The following is an 18,899-nucleotide window of genomic DNA, read 5'->3' as shown; positions in this document are numbered from 1 at the left end:
AAGTCTCCGGCCGTTCCATCACTATCTCCAAGCGTCGCTGAAGGCAAATCACCACTGAAGTTGAAGCCTCATTCATAACCGCCAAATCACCCGATCACTCTGTCCGTAGTTCTAATAAAAACAAGCCTTCATTCAAAACATTTTGCTCGTCGGCCGCTGAAGATTTGATGATAAGTCGATATCTGTATGTGCTGATAAATTGTTAATTTTATATGATTGACTGTTTTTCGTCGATATCTTTGTGAATTGTGGTGATTAAAAGGATTTTCGAGGGTAATTAAAAAAAAAATTATGGCTCAGGTCTGCAATCTGCTAAATACTTCTCGAGTACCTCTTAGACGATGCTAAATCCTGATATCATGATAAATATTTCTGTCGAGATGTGCTTCGGAGGTTCACGAGTTATCTCAAATTAATAGTTTCGGAGGTCTTACGACGAGGTGGAGAAAAATAAATTTGAGCTTATTCCTGCTCAGTGCTTACCCAAATTTTTACATCGAAACGGAAATAAGGCGTCTTTCTGAAATTATCGAAATCGTACACTGAGGTGCTGAGTTGGCCAAGTTACGCTCACGCATTTCGTGTTGTGAACGTGGATTTACTCTTTCATGTCTTTATCCCTTCCAAGACGTTCGGCGGGCAAGTCCCCCACCCTCTTCTCCCGAGAGGAGGCCTGTGTTATCTCCTCGCTTGGTATTCGCCCCGGAGTCATATGCGGGCGCATAGCAGCGAGTGGGTGATATTGATACATTCGCGCGTCCGAATCACATGGCCACCGCCGCCCCACCCCTTATCTTTCTCTCTCCCTCGGCCACCTCCCTCCACCTCCTCCTTCGGCCCCTCCCCTCTCTTCCCTCCCCCCGTGCCCCTCCTTCCCCGCCCGGCAGCTGCCAGAGGTCTCGTATAGGAGATAATAGAGGCGGCGGCAGCGGATCTCCACGGAGGAAGGAAGGAGTCGCGTTGTTATTCCTGCCCGTTCCTTCCTCGGCGCTGGCCGCGTGAGACAGCGTTGTGTTGCGGCGCGGTGTATTAGCTAGCTCTCTGCGCTTTTGCCGTCATTTTGTTTGGTGGCGATAGCCTACCTCTTCATCGTTTGTCCCGAGCAATGAACACGCCTTCCTCTCTTGCTCCTGAAGCGGAAGTGAACAAGTGTGCCGCCGTGGAGGGTTTGTGTTCGATCGAGGTACTTTGAACCTCTGTTCGTCAACCCTTCAAACTGGTATTGCTGCGTTGGATTAGGCGGCATCTTCATCGAGAAGAGAGTGGTGTTGATGAGGTGACAATACTGTTGCCGTGGGTATTATATATTGGTGTGACAAGCATGTGATAGTGATCGTGTCAGCGACTTCATCGATCCTTCAGCATATTGCTGCACATTGTTTGGATACAGTTCCTTCAACCTGTTGATCTCACCCCCCGGAGCTGGGTGTGGCGGAGTGAATTGACTTTTATTTTGATTTCATAGGTGTTGCTCAGAAAATTGGATGCAACCCAAGGAAATTAATACCGTAATAGAACAACCGACACACTAGAGCTAGTGGTTACTGGATGGCTGGTGGATAATCGTGACAGTTATGTGAATGTGTGCCTTTAAAAAATTCGAGGATTAAATCATACCAATCTTACTCAGCTCTACAATATCTTGTAAACGTTTTAAGTAGCTTACAGCTTATGTAATTGCCCGGATACCACGAAAAACCTTTTAGGGTTAGTAAAAATTATTATCTGTGCTAAACCTGGGGCATTTGTGGGTGTGATACCGTGAGTGCGAAGTGGATTCTGATGTGGTGAGGCTCACGGGACGTCTCTCTTGCGACGTGTTTTGGCCGCCGTCGTTGCTGGCAGACGTGTAGGCACGTCGTCAGGGCCTAGGATAAGTGAGTTAGGCGGCGTGGGAGGAAGGAGAGTGGGGGAGGAAGGGAAGAGCGTGTGAGGAGGATAGGATCCGATGTTTAGAGAACAGGTCTTCCCAGTTTGAGTCGCCGCGTCTGACACTCCGCTGGTCGCAAGAGGGAGAGTGTGAAGGGGGAAAGGGAGGGAACTACTCGAGGGAGATATCCCACTTTAGCTAGCCCGCAAGAAAACGCCCATCTCCTCCGAGTCTCGAAAAGCGCGGTGGACTTATCAGGGATAGTATCTGGCTCTGTGGCGCGGAGACTTTCGATGGTTTTATGAATGTGTAACTTCCTCTTGTCGCGGCCATCATACTGAGACCTTCCATCTCCTGAAGACGTGTCAAACATCAATTTTTGATTCTAATAATCCTGACGCCCACTTCGCAGATTTCTCAAATTGACATTTCCGTGATAGCACACATCTACCTCAAGTTTCAAGAAAACTTTATTATTTGTTTTTTTTCATGGCTTCAGTGGTGATATTACTGAAGTGTAATTGGTATCATCTTTAAATTTGGAAGTAGGGCTAGGCTCAGTCGGATTTCCGTGGGCGTGTCTCTTGTTATTCATTCAGGAGACAACCAGCTGTGTTTACGTTTCTCATACTCGTTCTGTGTCATATTCGAGTGGTAGCTTTGATGTACAAACACAAGAGCCTTGTTTTGTTTTGCTACTGAGGTATAAGTTCTTAAGTAGAAGGACTCTAGGGAGCTCTGGGGTTTTAAGCCTCATTGGCGAGTGTGATTTCACTTAGGGACACAGTAGCCGTCTTCGCGTTTCGAATAATAATTTTGCGTCACTCTCGTGTGGCGTCCTTGGAAAACAAACTCAACAGGCTCTGTTTACGTTAGCTGCTCAGTTGTGAAGCGCCCGAGGTCCGCTCCGTCGTGGGTGCCGGAAGGAATAAGGGCTCAAAAGGGGAGAGAACTCTATTGGAGCGAAGGCGGTTGCAGCATCCGCTCCTGATTGTTATCTTGGCGCCACAGCTCCTTCCAACACGTCCACGACGGAGCGCGTGCAGATCGCCGTGGTGATGGCCGATGGCGCGTGCGGGCCCGGCGACCCGTCGGCCGGCCCTAGGGTCGGGGGGCGTGGCGGCGGGGGGCGGAAGAGGGGCCACGGGCGCACGCTGCCCGCCTCCCGCCACGCCGCCTACCCCAACCCCCACCACAACCGCGTGCCGCCGGCCACGCACCACGGCGAGTCCAGGTTCGACTCCCTGCTCTGCCCCGGCTACGAGCAATACCAGAAGGCCCTGCTCGAGGTGCCCTGGCCGCCAGACTACGGGGAAGCCTCCAGTGACGACCTGAGCTCCGAATGGGACTCCGACGCGCCGGAGGCCTCAGCGGGCCCTCCGCCAACTCCAGCCGCTTCCAAGGTAACAAGGTCGTCTACGTTGATGTAATGTCCACCTCTTCATTTGTTCTTAAACCTCCAGGACCCTTGGGTGAGCCTGCATGATTGGACACCAGCCATTTACCTGAAAATTAATAATTACAATAATAATTACATCCGTCACTTAGGGTTGCATTAAGTGGAATAAAACATGAACGGGAGGTGAAACAGAGTCTGTGTTTTCAATAATTTGCATACTCATGAGTAAAATACTGTCTACTCATGCATACGTGAAACATAGCTGGTATATTGACTTTTTTTTTCTTTCTCTTGACCTCAATTTTTAACGTTGATTACTGTCTTGGAGTGTGGGTCTTCGATTAAGAATTAAATGAATTTTTTTTCCAACGTTTCGGTATATTTTTATGCCTTCATCAGGGCTTTTTCTGCAATGATTTGGATTCGTTTGTTCATAATTATTAAATAAATTTATATTATATTAGAAAATCCAATTCTTTGAAAAAATCCCTGATGAAGGTAGAGCAATAAACTGAAACGTTTGCAAATAATTTTCTTTTAATTTTTTAAGACCTGCTCTCTAAGACTAATCACTGTGAAAACTGAAGACTGTGAAGCTGGAACAATGGCCGACAACACATGGAAAAATGTCGACTGGATATATCATTGTGGATGGTTTCCATTGGTTTTGCACTATCGTGTGAACTCCATGCCATTATTTTGTCCAAGTTATATGCATTTGTAATATCACTTTTTGCTCCTAATGTTCGTTCTTATCTTGATCATTAGTGCTGACTATATCCTGAGTTGTTTCCCGCAATTAAGTGTAATGCTAAAGGAATGCTAATATCCATGATAAATCTTTAGGATGTTGTTTATACACTCTTTAAGTTTATTCCACGCTTTGACTACCTTTACAGTTAATTGCTAAAATGTATCGAGAGGCAATTTGAGCGAGGCAATTACTATAGCACAATTGAAAAAATTATAATTTGAATTATTTTGGCCAAATTAACAAGCGAGATTTTTTGCGCAACATTAATTAGTAAAAAAATTCACCTCGGACTTAGCAAATGACTGTGTGAAAAAGTCTTGGATGTATTGATTTTCATTCATTGAACGAATAGATGATTGAGATTGTACAGCTCTAATATGATATGTATTTCTCTGAAGTGTGATCGATACGAATTTCAAACAGCTGTTTCGTAGGATGCGATTGGCTGGGAAATTTGGAAAGACTCAGGATATTTCATTCTGAAACCGAGGAATCTTTCTTTATTATTGAGGATCTCTCGAGTCTTTTGGTGCCTGATCGTCTTCATTCAACTTGAATTTGTTGCTTTTTCCAGTCGCTTTCTACCGATAGTTCTCTCATTGCTCTAAAACTATTTTCAAATCAACTTAATAAATCTAAGAGTAATGTGATTTCTTGAAATCGACTAAAATGTTAATCGAGATGAATATCCAAATGACATTTTTGTTGTTTGTATTAAGACGGCATTATGTTTTAAGTCATAATTGGTACAATATGACGTCAGCAGGTTATATTTTACCGTATCAAGCTATTTCAAACTAATCCTAAATATGTTGACTAACCTATGAAACGCGGTATAATGGATATTATATAACCTACACGTAAGGAAGTAATGAATAATCGTGGAGCATTAGGCACTGGAATTTCGAATTACGAGCGGAGAAAAACTTTACTAAGCACCAAAAAAAAATAAAATATAGAAATAGCATCAATCTCCATCGTTAAAGTTGGAGGTAAATTGGAGAGGAAATAACACGAAAAGTTCGTAATGCATGTAATATGTGCCCTCTTTGTCGAGAACAGATATTTATAACTGTTCTTTTTTCTGAACGGGATGAAAATAAACGGTTCATCGAAATGAGCAGTTCAATGCACCTCTAGTGTATTCTTATGATCTGCTTACTCTAGTCGTTTATGTATAACTATTGGGGATGGACGGATCCAGGATTTTTTCGGATCCGGATTCGGATCGGATCTTTGATTTTCGGAGCCGGATCTTTCGGATCGGATATTTTCGGATCCAAATGCATTTTCAAATTCCTGCAATTAAACGAAGTAATTATTCAAGTTTACTCTGGGTACGTACAATCGAAAGAATGCTTCTTAGATTTTCATACACATTTTAATATTTTTTGGGCTTTCAAGTTGTTGTTTTTTTTTTTAAACATCTTTGCATGCTCAGGAACTAAACTGTAACGCTTGGGTTTGGAAATAAAAATAGGAAAAATCTTCGGATAAACCACTGACAAATGGCGTAGGACAAGATTCGCATGCGACGGCGCATTCGAAGAGAGAATCCGAAATCTTTCCACCCTTATGGGGTTCACTGGAGCTGTAATTTAAAATTTCGGATCCAGATCCGATGTCTCCCGCGACTTTGGATCCGATGTATCCGATGAAGGGCAATATCCGCGGATATTTGGATGCGAGGTATCCGATCCAACCATCCCTAATAACTATCCAGTGCCACCTAAATTTCTTCCCTGTCTAAGTAGTAACATTGAAAGAACTTATTTAAAGCCGTGATATCACGGACTCAAATCCATTGTTGTTGACGGTAGTCGAACGGGTTACCTATTGGGTCACTCGACGACCAGAATAACTGGATAGGCAATCTGCGCAAAGGGACGCGCGCCGCTCCGATCAGAGAATTCTCTCCGACGCCGGCTCGGTAAAGCGCTATTCCTCCGAAGATTTGAATGACGGCACACGTCGAATTCCGACGAAATATTTTTTTCCATCCGCTCACGAAATTTTGAAAACTCTCCGCCAGGCTTTCCCGGCGTGACAGATGATTGGCTTTATCCGTGCGCCTGGTCGCATCGTGGGAATGGCGTCCCTCTCTATGCTTGGATCAGATAGCACAGCTCGTAATGTTTATTCCGGTTTCTCTTCCCTTGAGTTTCGTCGTGCGCATGTCAGCGTTCGATTAGGAAGGGATAAAAGTGATCGTCGAAGGTTTTTTTTTATATGACTTCCTCCTTCGATATTATCGTCGCACCTCAACTGCCGCCGATGTGATCGCTTTAAGCGCCCCCTCATCGTTGGCTCTGTATTTTGAGTGTGGCCAGGTTGCGAAAAAAATTAAAATGGGTGCGTTCAGGTGCGATATAAACCCTATGGATTCATGCGCACGTCGGATGCTGTTTTTTCTTTCCTAAGTGGTCACAGCGCCTTTATCGAATTCTGCCCATATTCTCACCCAACGGAAGATTTGAGCGTGTCGTAAACACTCGCTTTACATATGCTCATGGTTGTACCGTCAAAATAAATCAACCTTTTCTTTTTGCGCGCCAAGATTACTCTCTGCAAACAATTGAAGATGCGTCAACTTACATAGTAACAATTTGTTGAGCGAATTTGGGTGCGATGAACCCTATTCACATATTTATGCACGTGTATTCGTGTATTTGTTTTTTTTCTTTCTTTCCTTAATGCTCACAATCAGAAACAGCTCCGCAATCGAATCATACCCATATCTCTCAAAACGGAAGATGACGGAATAACTAGTCGGATCGCGGAATAAATTTACGCATAGTTTTTTTTTTAACTCGCTTATTTTTCCTGTAAATGATCGTCTAGACAACTTCTAGAAAACCACCCTAATGGTGTTCGATTGATATCACGCATTCAACTAACCGTAAGACTTTTCGTCTTTAACCTATAATTTTAATAAAGCACGTGTTAAAGTGAAATTTACTGCTAAATTCCCTCTCCAATTTCGTCTTTTACCTACTGATAATTTTTTAGCGGTACAATATTATAGTAAAACTTATCTACGGCTGTGAATGCTGTGACGTAAGTAGTTTTTTCTCATCTTTAAGTAAACAGATTCCCCCGAAATATTCTTCCCACCGTCGTCGCTTTCAGACATACGTGTCATAAATATGATTTCTTCGACTGAATGACTCAATTATATTTATCCCTCTGCTGATTCTAGTACCATATGGCCAGTGGCATAGCAAGGGGTAAGGTCCGGGGGGTCCGGACCCCCCCAAATGTAAGAGAAATTTAAATATTGGAAAATCATGAATTTACGATAGGCTTATTTGACAAATGAAGTTTACTCGATTATGAAAAGTGATAAAGTTAGTTTTAAACCCTCTACTTAGTACCCTGCTTTTCAAAAACACTCCCCCTGGTTTTAGATCCGAACGAAATTCCTGGCTACTTCACTGCACCTGGCATCTTTTGTGGGTGGGCAGGGCAATATCATCATTTGGGGATCATCCTCCGCGCATTTCCTCGCCCCTTGCCCGCCTGCCTTGAACGAAGAGCGAGATCGCAAATTTTCAACTGACCGTCGATTTCCTATTCGTCTACGAAGTTAACCTAAATGCTATTGCTTGTGTGAACGTCGTGGTATATTTCCTTCTCGGTTCACACATTTTGTTATCTCAGCGAACCTAATAGGGTAGTTTCCTTCATTAAGGAAAGCGAAATGCACTGATTGCGATTCCTTACCCACCATTAGTGTACTCATAATATGCAAATTACCTATTTGGTTTTAGAAATCCCAATTTAGACGAATGGCAATGGTAAATTTTAACCTCATTTGAAAAAGGCCAGATTGGCGCCCATACGATTCTACTCCACTTGACGTCACAGGGACCTAGTTTCTGTACGAGTAGATAGGAGTTTTACATCGTCTGAGATCACCAATGCATGCATGAGGCACAGAGCTCAGGGAAACATCTCTTAATAATCACACATTAAAAATACCTAAGTTCGGAAAGTTTCCTTCGTTTGATAGGGTAATAATAATCCTTATTTTAGCCAAGTGCTACCTGCTAGTTGGACACCTTATAGCAGGGTACTCTTATACCAGCTAGCAGCCTGCATCGTGAAGGCGCTCATAGCAAGGTCACCTCACACGGCGAAAGCTGGAACCAGAAGTACGTCACGCGGACTTTTCCCATCATTCCTACTTAGCCGTCGCGCTTACGCGCGCTCGAAAATTTTCACCTTTCGTTTAATCGCGAAAAATTGATATCGTCATTCGAAAATCTAAAAGCGTCAAATGCGTACTCCAGGAGTGATAATCTTTCGATTTAGGCAATAAAAAAATAAAAGGAAACAACCCTATTGTCTTACGTTTTCTTCCTAACCCCTCATGACTGTCACCTGCTGATTACCGTACCAAAGGTGTTCCTGTATATAAATTGTAGGTACTTTCATGGATCAATTTTCGCGTTTCTAATTTTTTTCGGGGAATGCCGTTACTCTACATCGGTGTACACGACATTCGAATCAACTCCACAATATCACATGTATTTAATCTACCAGAGTAATGATTGATTTTCTCGAACACTTAATCTCTTGGCGTGCCCGTATATACATATGAATCGAACGAAGTTTCATTAGTGTATCATGTAGGGTAATGAATTGCCTTCAATGATTAGCATATTTTTTTCATTCTATGCTGCGTTTTTCCTGGAGAGCTTCAAGGGGTTTTAATTTGTGGGTGTGAAAGGCTTTGGACAGTTCTGCTACAATTTTACCTTTTCCGACATCTTTCCATTATCGCTTCTTCGTGAAATTTGTAAAATTAGTCTATTCATCTCACTTGTTTTTAAGTTTTCGTCGCGCTGAGTTTATTTAAATTGAATTATACTGATGAAGTACAAAGTTTTGAATAATGTTTGGCAAAAATTCACCGCGAATTCGGCAATTAGAAATAAAAATTGCATTGAATAAAATAATTTTTGAGTTTTGACAAATTGTTCGCAGAAATAGTCTCCGCTTACATGAATCTTGAAAAAAATAATTATATCATCGTAATGGAGATATAAATGTGTCAATAGTAGCACCAACAATATTCGCGTTAACAAATGAAAAGAAAACTATGTATTTATCCACCAATTACATCAGGTACACGTACACATCAGGTACAAGGGTTACAAGCATAAAATACGTCCTTGTATATAATAAATATGAAGATTTTTCAGATTTCTGCATTTTTATTATACATAAAGGACGTATTTCATGCTCGTAATCCTTATGCTTGTTGATGACGCCGCTGCGTTGAAACTAGGTGTACCGCGAGAATACATTGCTGGATAAGTATATAGTTTTCTTTACATTTTTCAGAATGAACTTCCACAAAGTTGAGCCGCAGACTATAGAAAATATTCGCGATTTCAGGATGATGAATTTCGCTTTTTCGTTTGTTATGTATGAGCGATAAAGCATTGCTTTAGTTGCAAATTTATCGACTCATAAATTTCGTACCCTTTTGAACAATTTCCACCAAGAAAGATAATTCTTAAGAAGCGAGTTTTTATATTTACTTGGTTATTCTTCGAAATCATTTACTTATGATATTACTCAATAACTGTTTCTATGACATGATTTGTCGATTGCTTTTAAGTACTTATAATCCATTTCAATCATTCTCATACACCCGTCTGATACTTACTCAACGGCATCCTTTTGACGCTGTGTCGGAAGCAACAAATATTTGTGTCCCTTGGAGTTATTTTTTAACTACCCACGGTTTCCCCAACTCAACTCCAGCAATTTGTCATGAAGTAATTGTGCCTCGTAATTGGTCTCCATTTTTTAATTACTGCTGTCGAGATATTTCTTATGTTCGCCCTCTTGTAGGAGTGAAATATCTCGTTGTGAAGACATATTCTTTAATTTCCCAGAACTAGTTAATTGTTGGACTTGTCTAGTAACCTCATCGAATTGTTTGTGTTAATTTCTTATTTGAGTTTCATTGAAAAGCAATTTAAAAAGTTCATCTGGCCGATTAAAAAACAGTTTTTATTGGTTTGACTCTTATTGTTCGTAATTGCAGAAATCGACCATCATATAGCTCCGATTTAGTTCGTGATGCAGAAAAAATAGCAAAATATGTCGCGTATCCCCCCCTTCCCATCACTGTTGCTTTATCCATACTATGTGGTAGTTCTGAGCTGCAATTATAATCTCTATCACAATTATAACAATTAAATATAACTAGCGGCAACATGGAGGATAGATCTCATTCTCTGTCACAGATATCTTATTTCAAATAAAGTTGCAGAATATATTTTGGTGGGAGGGGGTGGGAGATCGATGTAATCGATCGATATCAGTTAAATGATCGGTCGCTAGCTCTAATCGGCGGACGGCAGAGAGCTTGAGCGCTAAAACAATCCATAAAATATTAACTGCTTTATTTATTGTATGTATGTATTTTGCAATTCATGAATAAGTAGAATAAATATTATTATTATATTTAATATTTCGGGGTTATTCTTGGGCCAGAAGGGTCTCTCTTAATAAACCTCTGCGTTATCGTATTCGTATTAGGTATTTCACTCTTCAGTTATCTCTTCACTTCTCTTCATTCAGCCCTTCGTTCACGTTGAGTCGCCGTGGTTGTTTCCTCACGGGATTCGCAAACGGACGATGTGTCGCCTGTGTCGCTTTGTTTTTCTTGGAGAGCATTTAAGGCGACGGGTCACATAGTTGCATAATTCTTTTAAGCGTTCTTGTGTGTCCAACTTTTTCTTCTCGTTGACCCACAAAGAATCGATCGAGGAGAAGAAAAAAAAAACACTCTTGGGGTCGAATTCGTTGCATCCCAGACACGTGGCGCGCCTCAGCGTTCATTTGTTAACACCTCACCTTTTGTCTTACGGAGAGCCTCCCTTACTCTGCGTGTACAGAGTTTACTTTCTCGCACGCTCGACTGAAGCGCCCCACGGGACTCGCACATTGTTTTTCGCTTCGAAGAAGGGAGACTAGGACTTTCAACGGCGCACTTAGTTTGCAGAGGGGGAAACTTCTTGATATTAGGAAATGCATGCTTATCAATTATTTTCAAATGCAAGTATTATGAATAAAAACTTTTGGGCTATGTCGCCCCGTCAATAGGGTAATTTCCTTCATCAAAGAAAACGAAAGGCATTGATTGCGATTCGTTACCCACAATTAGTGTATTCATTATATACAAATTGTTTGGTTTTAGAAATCCCATGCGAGGTACTAAAGAATTTGTAATTGACAAGACGAATGATACAGACTAAATAAGGAGACTAGAGCGGTAAATTCCCAAATAGCTTTTTTTTAAATCCACGATATAGGGTAGTTTCCTTAATCAAAGAAAACGAAAGGCTATAATTGCGATTCGTTACCCACCAGTATTTTATTCATAATATAAAAAGTATTTGGTTTTAGAAATCTCACTTTAGACGAATGGCAATGGTCAATTTTAACCTCATTTGAAAAAGGCCAGATTGGCGCCCATGCGATGCCTCTCCACGTGACTTCACAGGGAGCTAGTTTCTATACGAGTAGATAGGAGTTTTACATCGGCTGAGATTACCCATGCATGCATGAGGCACAGAGCTCAGGGTAACATTTCTTGATAATCACCTATTAAAACTGACTATGGTCGGAAAGTTTCCATCGTTTGATAAGGTATACTCAAGCCAAGGGCTACCTGCTAGGAGGGTACTCTACTACCTTCTAGCAGCCAGCATCGCAGCGTCGCACAATATCCTCACTCCAAGGTCACCTCACTCGGCGGCAGCGGGAACCAGAATGACGTCACACGGGTTTTCCCAGCATTCATACTTAGCCGTCGCGTTTTCACGCGCTTGAAAATATTCACTTTTCATTAAATCGCGAAAAATAGATAAAGCCATATAAAAATATAAAAGTGTGAAATACGTACTCCATGAGTAATAATCTTTCGATTTAGGCAATAAAAAAATAGGAAACCGCCCTATTTGAGTTTTCTAACTTCGTGGAAAAACTTCATTTAAAAATAATAGTTTCGTCAGCAATTAAAGTTCTCAAATTGGTCACGACATCACTTTTGTGATTGATATGGGAGTGACGTTCTACGCTTTCGATAATTATGATAGCTCATTCGTTCCGCCAATTTTAATCGCACCGTGTAAAAACTTGAATACTGCCTTTAAGCTTTTCCAGCCATTTAAGATTTTAGGAAAATTCATGCGTATCATATTTTTATTCAAAGAAAATCTCTCACAGAATTTAAAACAGTAGGCCGTCACTTCGCAGGAAAGATTTCTATTAATTTTATTTTATCAACAATCCTTTCATTACTTGCACCCCAAGGCATATGTAGCCCTTATTGAAATGTCGAAAAAAATCTTGTCTTTTGTCAAATCTGTTTCAGCAAGAATAAAGGTTTCAGGTAAAGGTCAAACATTTGAGCTGTTAGTAATTACTTCGATAGACTTTTCAAAGTGAATTCCCGTATCTGTGTATGAAGCCACCCCGAGATAAAAGTAAAACCAGTATATTTTGAAAAATAAGGTATAACGATAGCTAAGTTCTAACAACACGTATCTCAAATTCGGTCAGCTTGAGACAGGCATCTTAAATAAAGTGCAATAACATTTTTAAAAATAAAGTACAAGCAAAAACACAAATCTTTGTTTGCGAATGAATGCTTGTTTTTCAGTTTTATGAACTTTTGGTTTTTAATTTCAGAGTACAAAGTTGATAAAAATTAATCGTTTTTTTCTCTCCTGAAAAGTTGCTATTTTTTTAGACGGGTGTTGTTTGAACTTAGCCATAGATAAGCTGCGTGGAAGCTACGATGTTTAGGGGTCGCGTCACTCCTGCTCGACAAATATTTTTTTCATGATAGATTTCTCATTTACGAGGGCTGTTTCTTTTCAACCTGCGATGGGTCATGAACAGAAGACAAAGTGATTGACTAAAAACCATTTCATAGCACACTTATGTGATATCAATTCGACATAATCGCCTCGGCGATTGAGGAATTGGCCGTGTCTGTCGACAAGCCTTACTATAACGTCTTCATAGGATGTTGCCGCCAATTTTGCCTTCCTACGAATTTTGCCTTTGCCCTGAAGCTCATCGCCCGTTTGAAAACGCCTCCCTACTAGCCCACATTTTTCTTTCAGCGTAAAGATGGAAGTCACACGACACTATGTTGACATTACACGGCGGATGATTGAAAATGTCCCATTGCAATTGCTCAAGGAGCAGTTGGGCTGCACGAGCGCTGAGATGACGGGCGTTGTCATGGATCAGAAAACTTCCACAAGTCAGCCTGTCGCTTCTTTTGTTTTTAATGGGAATGGAAGTAATGTCTCACACTGTTTCACACTCTGGCCACATTTCATTAAATAAAAAATTCTCTTATATCGGTATAAAGGTAAAGACATGTCAATGCTGAAGCCATTTGGGCGAGTTTTCTGGCTGTCTCTCCGCAGTGCACCATTGGCGGTAGAATCAATGGAGGAGGTGTAGTTAATGAGATTTCCACTAGCCTTAAACTAACAACTTATGGTCAGAAATGACTTGAGGGTGTGGTACGGAGGACGGCAACTGACCTACCTGCGCAGTACCCGCCTGTCGCATATATGGTGATTTTGATGAGCGATGGGAGGTTGATCTCAAAGTGATAAATAGGAATTAAATCATGGAAAAAGACAATTACGACCAGTGGAGTTGGAGTGATGCATTCTCTCAAAAGTTTACGTTATCTAACATTCATCACCATAGGCGGATCTAGGGGGGGACGGGGGCACATGCCCCTCCCTCAGACCCTTAAAAAATATGGAAGATTTTAATACGGTCCCATTATCAATGCGTTCGTTTTGTATTACGAGGTATCCCTGTGCTCTCCCAGAACAAAATCCTGGATACGCCCCCCCCCCCCTCAGAAAGAAATCCTGGATCCGCCCCTGGTCGTCATCACTTTACATTCGCCTCAGTAGGGTATCGTAAGCCTTCGAAGATTTCGGAAAATATTTTATCTTAGAATGAAATTAATTGTTTTTGGTGACGGGTCGCATAGAACTTGTCCCTACTGTGCACAGCGTCCGACTTCTTCGTTAAGCGCCTGGCATCTTCCTGCTTTACTATTTGAATTCATTTCCACCTTCTTTTTTATTTCCAAAGCTCTTCTTTTACATTTACGTTCGCCAACTACTGTCATGGAAATATCCATCCTTCTTTTTGTATGTTCGATCGTCTCCTCTTTCTTTAAATATTTTATACTATGTGTGGAATTTAGTTTGCCATCTTAGCACCCCCTCATTCTATTCCCTTATTTTTCCAATTATTCTTTTGTGCACTGATGAAATCGTTCTGGTGTAATTTCCACTGAAGGGAACAAATTACGCCATTACTGTAATCTATAGATCGTGCATCCCATTGCCTTTTCCAAACTGCACGTTGGATAAGAGGGGATTTAGCCGGACACGCCCCTCTTTAGGGTGTTTCTCTATGTATCCGCCCCGCCAAAGGTTAGGGTGAACCTGTAATTATATGAATTAAATGTTTGTGGCAATTAGCTTCAAGGAGAGGTTTCATAAATTTCGCGTGCACCTTCGTGGTTCAATTCGAATCGCCATCGACTCCTTAGAGCGTGAGGTAGGAATAATCGTGTCTTAAAAACTTTCCTCAAGGATTACTCAATGCCTCTTGCAGGAATTATGTTATCGAGACTGAATGAAATCCGAAGACCCAACGTGGTGGAGTTAAATTTTTCCGTATTAAAATATACACTTTCAATTTTCCACGATTGTAATCGTGGAAGTGATTATAATCGTGGAAAATTGCACGTGTTTATTGTAATATAATTATTGAGGCTGGTATACCACTTTGAACCGTTAAAAAAATCCTCGGTTGTTTTCCCAATATAACAGATTGAATGATTTATACTTTAGGTTTTTGTAATTTTCTGCCTAGTGGAGGCGATCGCCCATTACTTTTTTCTTCAATTTATCTTTTTCTTCAATTTATCAACAAGTATAGGGTCATAAAACTATGGGATAAGGTCAATAAGAACATATGAACTTATGTATGTAGATCTTCACTCATTAACGTCTCAATTTATTTCCTTAGGGTAGATACAATATCTATGATTGAATAAATTACCTCTGCTTTTATTCAACCACCTGAAATACCATGAATACTTAAGCAAAATCCACATTCATTTTATAACTCCTTCATAAAATATTCTGTTCTTCGTTGTACACTGAAATTGGCGATTTCATTTGCTTTGAATCTTAGAATGAGGTCCTCACGTCAATCCCTCTTTTTAACTATTGGAGCAAGGGTTCATGGAAGGTAGCCATAAATCAGTATAGAATATATTCCTTCCTGCCGAGATAGCAAGTATTTCTTTGCAAGTAGCAGCGACGGGATGCGAGAAATATTTATATGAAGGGGAACATCAGATAACCAACTGAGTTCTCAACACAAATGCTTTATTTTATTTAATGATAGTCACGTCAAGGGGTCATCAATTCCGACGTAATGACTTTCCATTCTTTAGACACACCTTGTTTTTTTTCGGGAGCGGAAATTAGTAGCGTTCCGCAGTCTAAACTCGTGCTAATGAGCTTAATCTCTGCCTTCCCCCCCGTCGTGAGAAATTTGTAATTTGCCCTCGATTCTGACGCCACCTTCTCTTATTCCTCCCTTACGCACAAGCAGGTCCTCGTAATTTGTTTTCCATTCCTACCCGAGGCGAAATTTTCGTTCGGTGGGAAACCATCAATCATTGCCAATGTCACGCATTGAATGCATTGATTACTTATTCCACCTTGCCACCTGAGTTCGTCCCAAAGACGGCAAGCGGACGGACGCTCCCGTCTTTTTAATCTTTTCCACACACGGATGGAACACGGAGCCCTTTACCGATACGGAATGACTTGTTTTTCCGGTGGTGCTTTTCATCGCTGTGCTCCTCCCTTCAATGTTTGGACTGTTCTGTGAGACCACGTGGGAGGTCTTCTCCGGAATCTCACTCCTTTTCATCTTCCGAGTCGTGAATTCATATTAATCACGCGGCGTCGATTACAACCCCCCACCCCCTCCCCCCAGACGAAGACAACAATGCCATCAGTCACTCTGACGCTCCACTTACAAATAAGTCGGATAAGATTCTTTTTCACCGCTACATCATTGTGGGTATCCCTCATTGCATTTTTGATTTCTCATCCGTCGATTATTTTCCTCTTCGGACGCTCATTAATGGACGCCCGTTAAAATGTTTCTCCGCACGTTTTGATTTGATCGGGTCGAAGCAATCGTAATGCGGAGACCGTCTCTTGGTGATATGACGGACGATCGGAGGAGCTCAGAGTGTGAGGTGGTCGATCAAAGCAATACATTTGTCAGAGGGCGTGATGCCTTGCATTTGGTATGATCGATGCATTTTCCGTTTTATTTTAAAATACGCCTCCTTTATCGGTCAGTCTTAAGGCAGCGAAATTAATGATGAGTTATAAATATTACTTTTAGTGCCACATTCTCAACTAAACTTCTGTGGACTTGGAAATAGTGATGTGAAATACCCTCGTATACATATTTCAGGCTAAATACATTGCACATGAATCCGGGTTTGTCAAATAAATAGTTAAACATTCGGAAATTCTATGACTGACGAGATAATCGTATACCGCAATGGAATTCTTAAATGTTCTAAATTATTGGATCTATCGCAGGCTATTATTTATTATTTTACTTTGTTTTTAGGTGCATCTGCGTAATTTTTGTATCACTTTCTCTGGGGTTTACCCTCGTGTGCATCGAGACATCCTTAGAGTGTAACAGTTATGTGAATTTTAATAGTTACAAGGAATGATGTTGTAGGGGTTCAAATTGTGAAAGCAATGGTCTCCATCTTTCGCTCAGCATCGGCCCCAACTTATCTGTTTAGATTATCTAAAGGTATTTTATCATTTCAATTTCCTCTTAGTTTTCAAAATTAAAGTTTTTTCTTTTCATAATAAAACCTTAATGTTGTCAATGTCGTACTGATAACCTTTAGCAGCCTGTTTAGTGACAGCGGAGCGACATATCTCAGTCTGACAGCCTGTGTATGTTCTATTCGGGTTTTTATGTTACTTCCCGTTTCAACGATATAATTGCGGTTACAAGTTTTAAATGTGACTCGGTAAACTCCCACAGTTTGTGATTTGTCTCGATCTTCCGTGCTTCTAAGGAAGTAATTTATTTTGAACTCGGATTCCAAAGCAATTTTGCCATCAAAATTTGGGATGTTTCCTCCGTGGTGCCTTCAGAATATGGTAATAATACCCTTTTTTGGACAATTGCATTTTGATGCCTATTTAAAAAATGGTCGTTTTGTTGAATATTCTCGGTTTCTTTCGAATGAATCTGTCGATGACAACTTTTCCGTAACCATTATCCTAGAAAATATTCCGCAGTGTTTTCAGTTCATCCTTCAAATGGAGCCCGTGGGGCGAACGTTGTGCGTATTATAAAAACTATTGATATAATTTATTATTTTATATTATATGTCTTTGAAATACCGCATTTATCTGTCGTGGTTGGTAACGGGATTGGAGGAACAAAAATCTGTTCTTGTTCACAGGTTTTTACATAAATTGCTCGATCTTCTTCCTTATAGATTGAAACATCCAGAAGTAGGAGTTTTCCTTCGAATTCAGTCTCCAGCATCAGGTGTATCTACTAACAATAGAAATATCTTGAGAATTCAAGTGACATCACTGTTGCCCTCAGCTGCTTCGACTACTTAGATTGCTAAGCGTCATCCCGATGTGAAATCACTGCGAAGTCTAAGAAGAAATGGGCGTGGGTTCACCGCAGAGGCTGATTGCTCATTTATCTCGGCCCGCTCGTGACACTAGTGATAGTACCTATACTTCTATTGTGGTAATTTTGGGAAAGCAGCCGGTATGAGGGAGGATCCACTTTTCGAATAAATGACTCCGCGGCACGTGTGGCTAGCCCGCTGCCTTCCGCCTCTGCGGATACATAACAGGCCCAAGGTGACTAAGCCGAAATGAAATGGAGATTGATTCACAGCAGTGTACGTCATCGGGACTTTATGGTCGTTTTGCCGCGCGAACGTATAGGGATATGTATACGTTCTCTACAAAATATACGAGTGTAACCGAAGCTGCGATGAGTGCCTAATGCGTACGTAGCGAGTTGAGCCTAGGGTGAAAACGTACGTTCAGAAATTTTAAACGTGTTGAATATTTTCGCACAATGCCTGCTTCTATTGTGACGAATGGTATCGTAAATGTGATCCTTTAAATGTATTTTTTAAATTAAAATGAAGTGTACTTTGATATGATTACTTGTAATTTTCCGCGTTTATAAAAGTAATTACGACCTTGGTTTCAATGCTACTACATCATCTGCAAACTACATTTTTTGCATTTGTCCACAAACAATTTGTACCTTGAATATGATGTAGTGACATTGAAATTTAGGTCGTAACTAATTTTATAATCGTGGAAAATTGCAAGTATTCGTTTCAATGTGGAAAAATTCCAATCCTCTACGCTTAAATCTTCGGGCTTTATGTGGTGTATGTGTAACATTGCAGACATATTAAATACGAGCTAATAAAAATATGTGTTTAATTTATCAGCCATGGAGAATAATTATTGGTGTTTACTGTTTAAATTTAGTTAGGAGATACCGGTCCACAAAATGCTTTCGACAACTACGAATGCTCTGTTTAATGCAGGCTACCGAGATGCGTTGCTGCCCTTGACAAATCACAGTGTCTGTTCTCATTTCTACAACTCGCGTGGTATACAAGAGAAATCGCTCTCTTATAGTTTCTGATGTTTGTATTTAGTTTATAATATAAAGAGCATATCGACGAA

The 18,899-nt window shown here is 40.8% G+C and overlaps 1 protein-coding gene across 2 annotated transcripts in view; it reads left to right on the top strand.

Annotated features, from left to right (window-relative positions):
- LOC124153381 (inositol-trisphosphate 3-kinase B) overlaps nucleotides 1–18,899 on the top strand; it is a 590,159-nt gene that overhangs the window by 130,408 nt on the left and 440,852 nt on the right. Inside the window, exon 1 of one of the 2 annotated variants that reach the window (XM_046526499.1) lies at nucleotides 975–3,273. The exons of the other annotated variant lie outside the window; for it this stretch is intronic. Coding sequence (XP_046382455.1) covers nucleotides 2,929–3,273 — 345 coding nt within the window. The 5' untranslated portion in view covers nucleotides 975–2,928. Of the gene's footprint in view, nucleotides 1–974; nucleotides 3,274–18,899 lie in introns of those variants that run through there. 2 annotated transcript variants of the gene reach the window in all.

Source organism: Ischnura elegans, chromosome 2 (assembly GCF_921293095.1).
Source record: "Ischnura elegans chromosome 2, ioIscEleg1.1, whole genome shotgun sequence".
NCBI classification, from domain to species: Eukaryota; Metazoa; Arthropoda; class Insecta; order Odonata; family Coenagrionidae; genus Ischnura; species Ischnura elegans.
The sequence above is the reverse complement of the archived record's forward strand: the minus strand, read 5'-3'. Positions and strand labels throughout refer to the sequence as shown.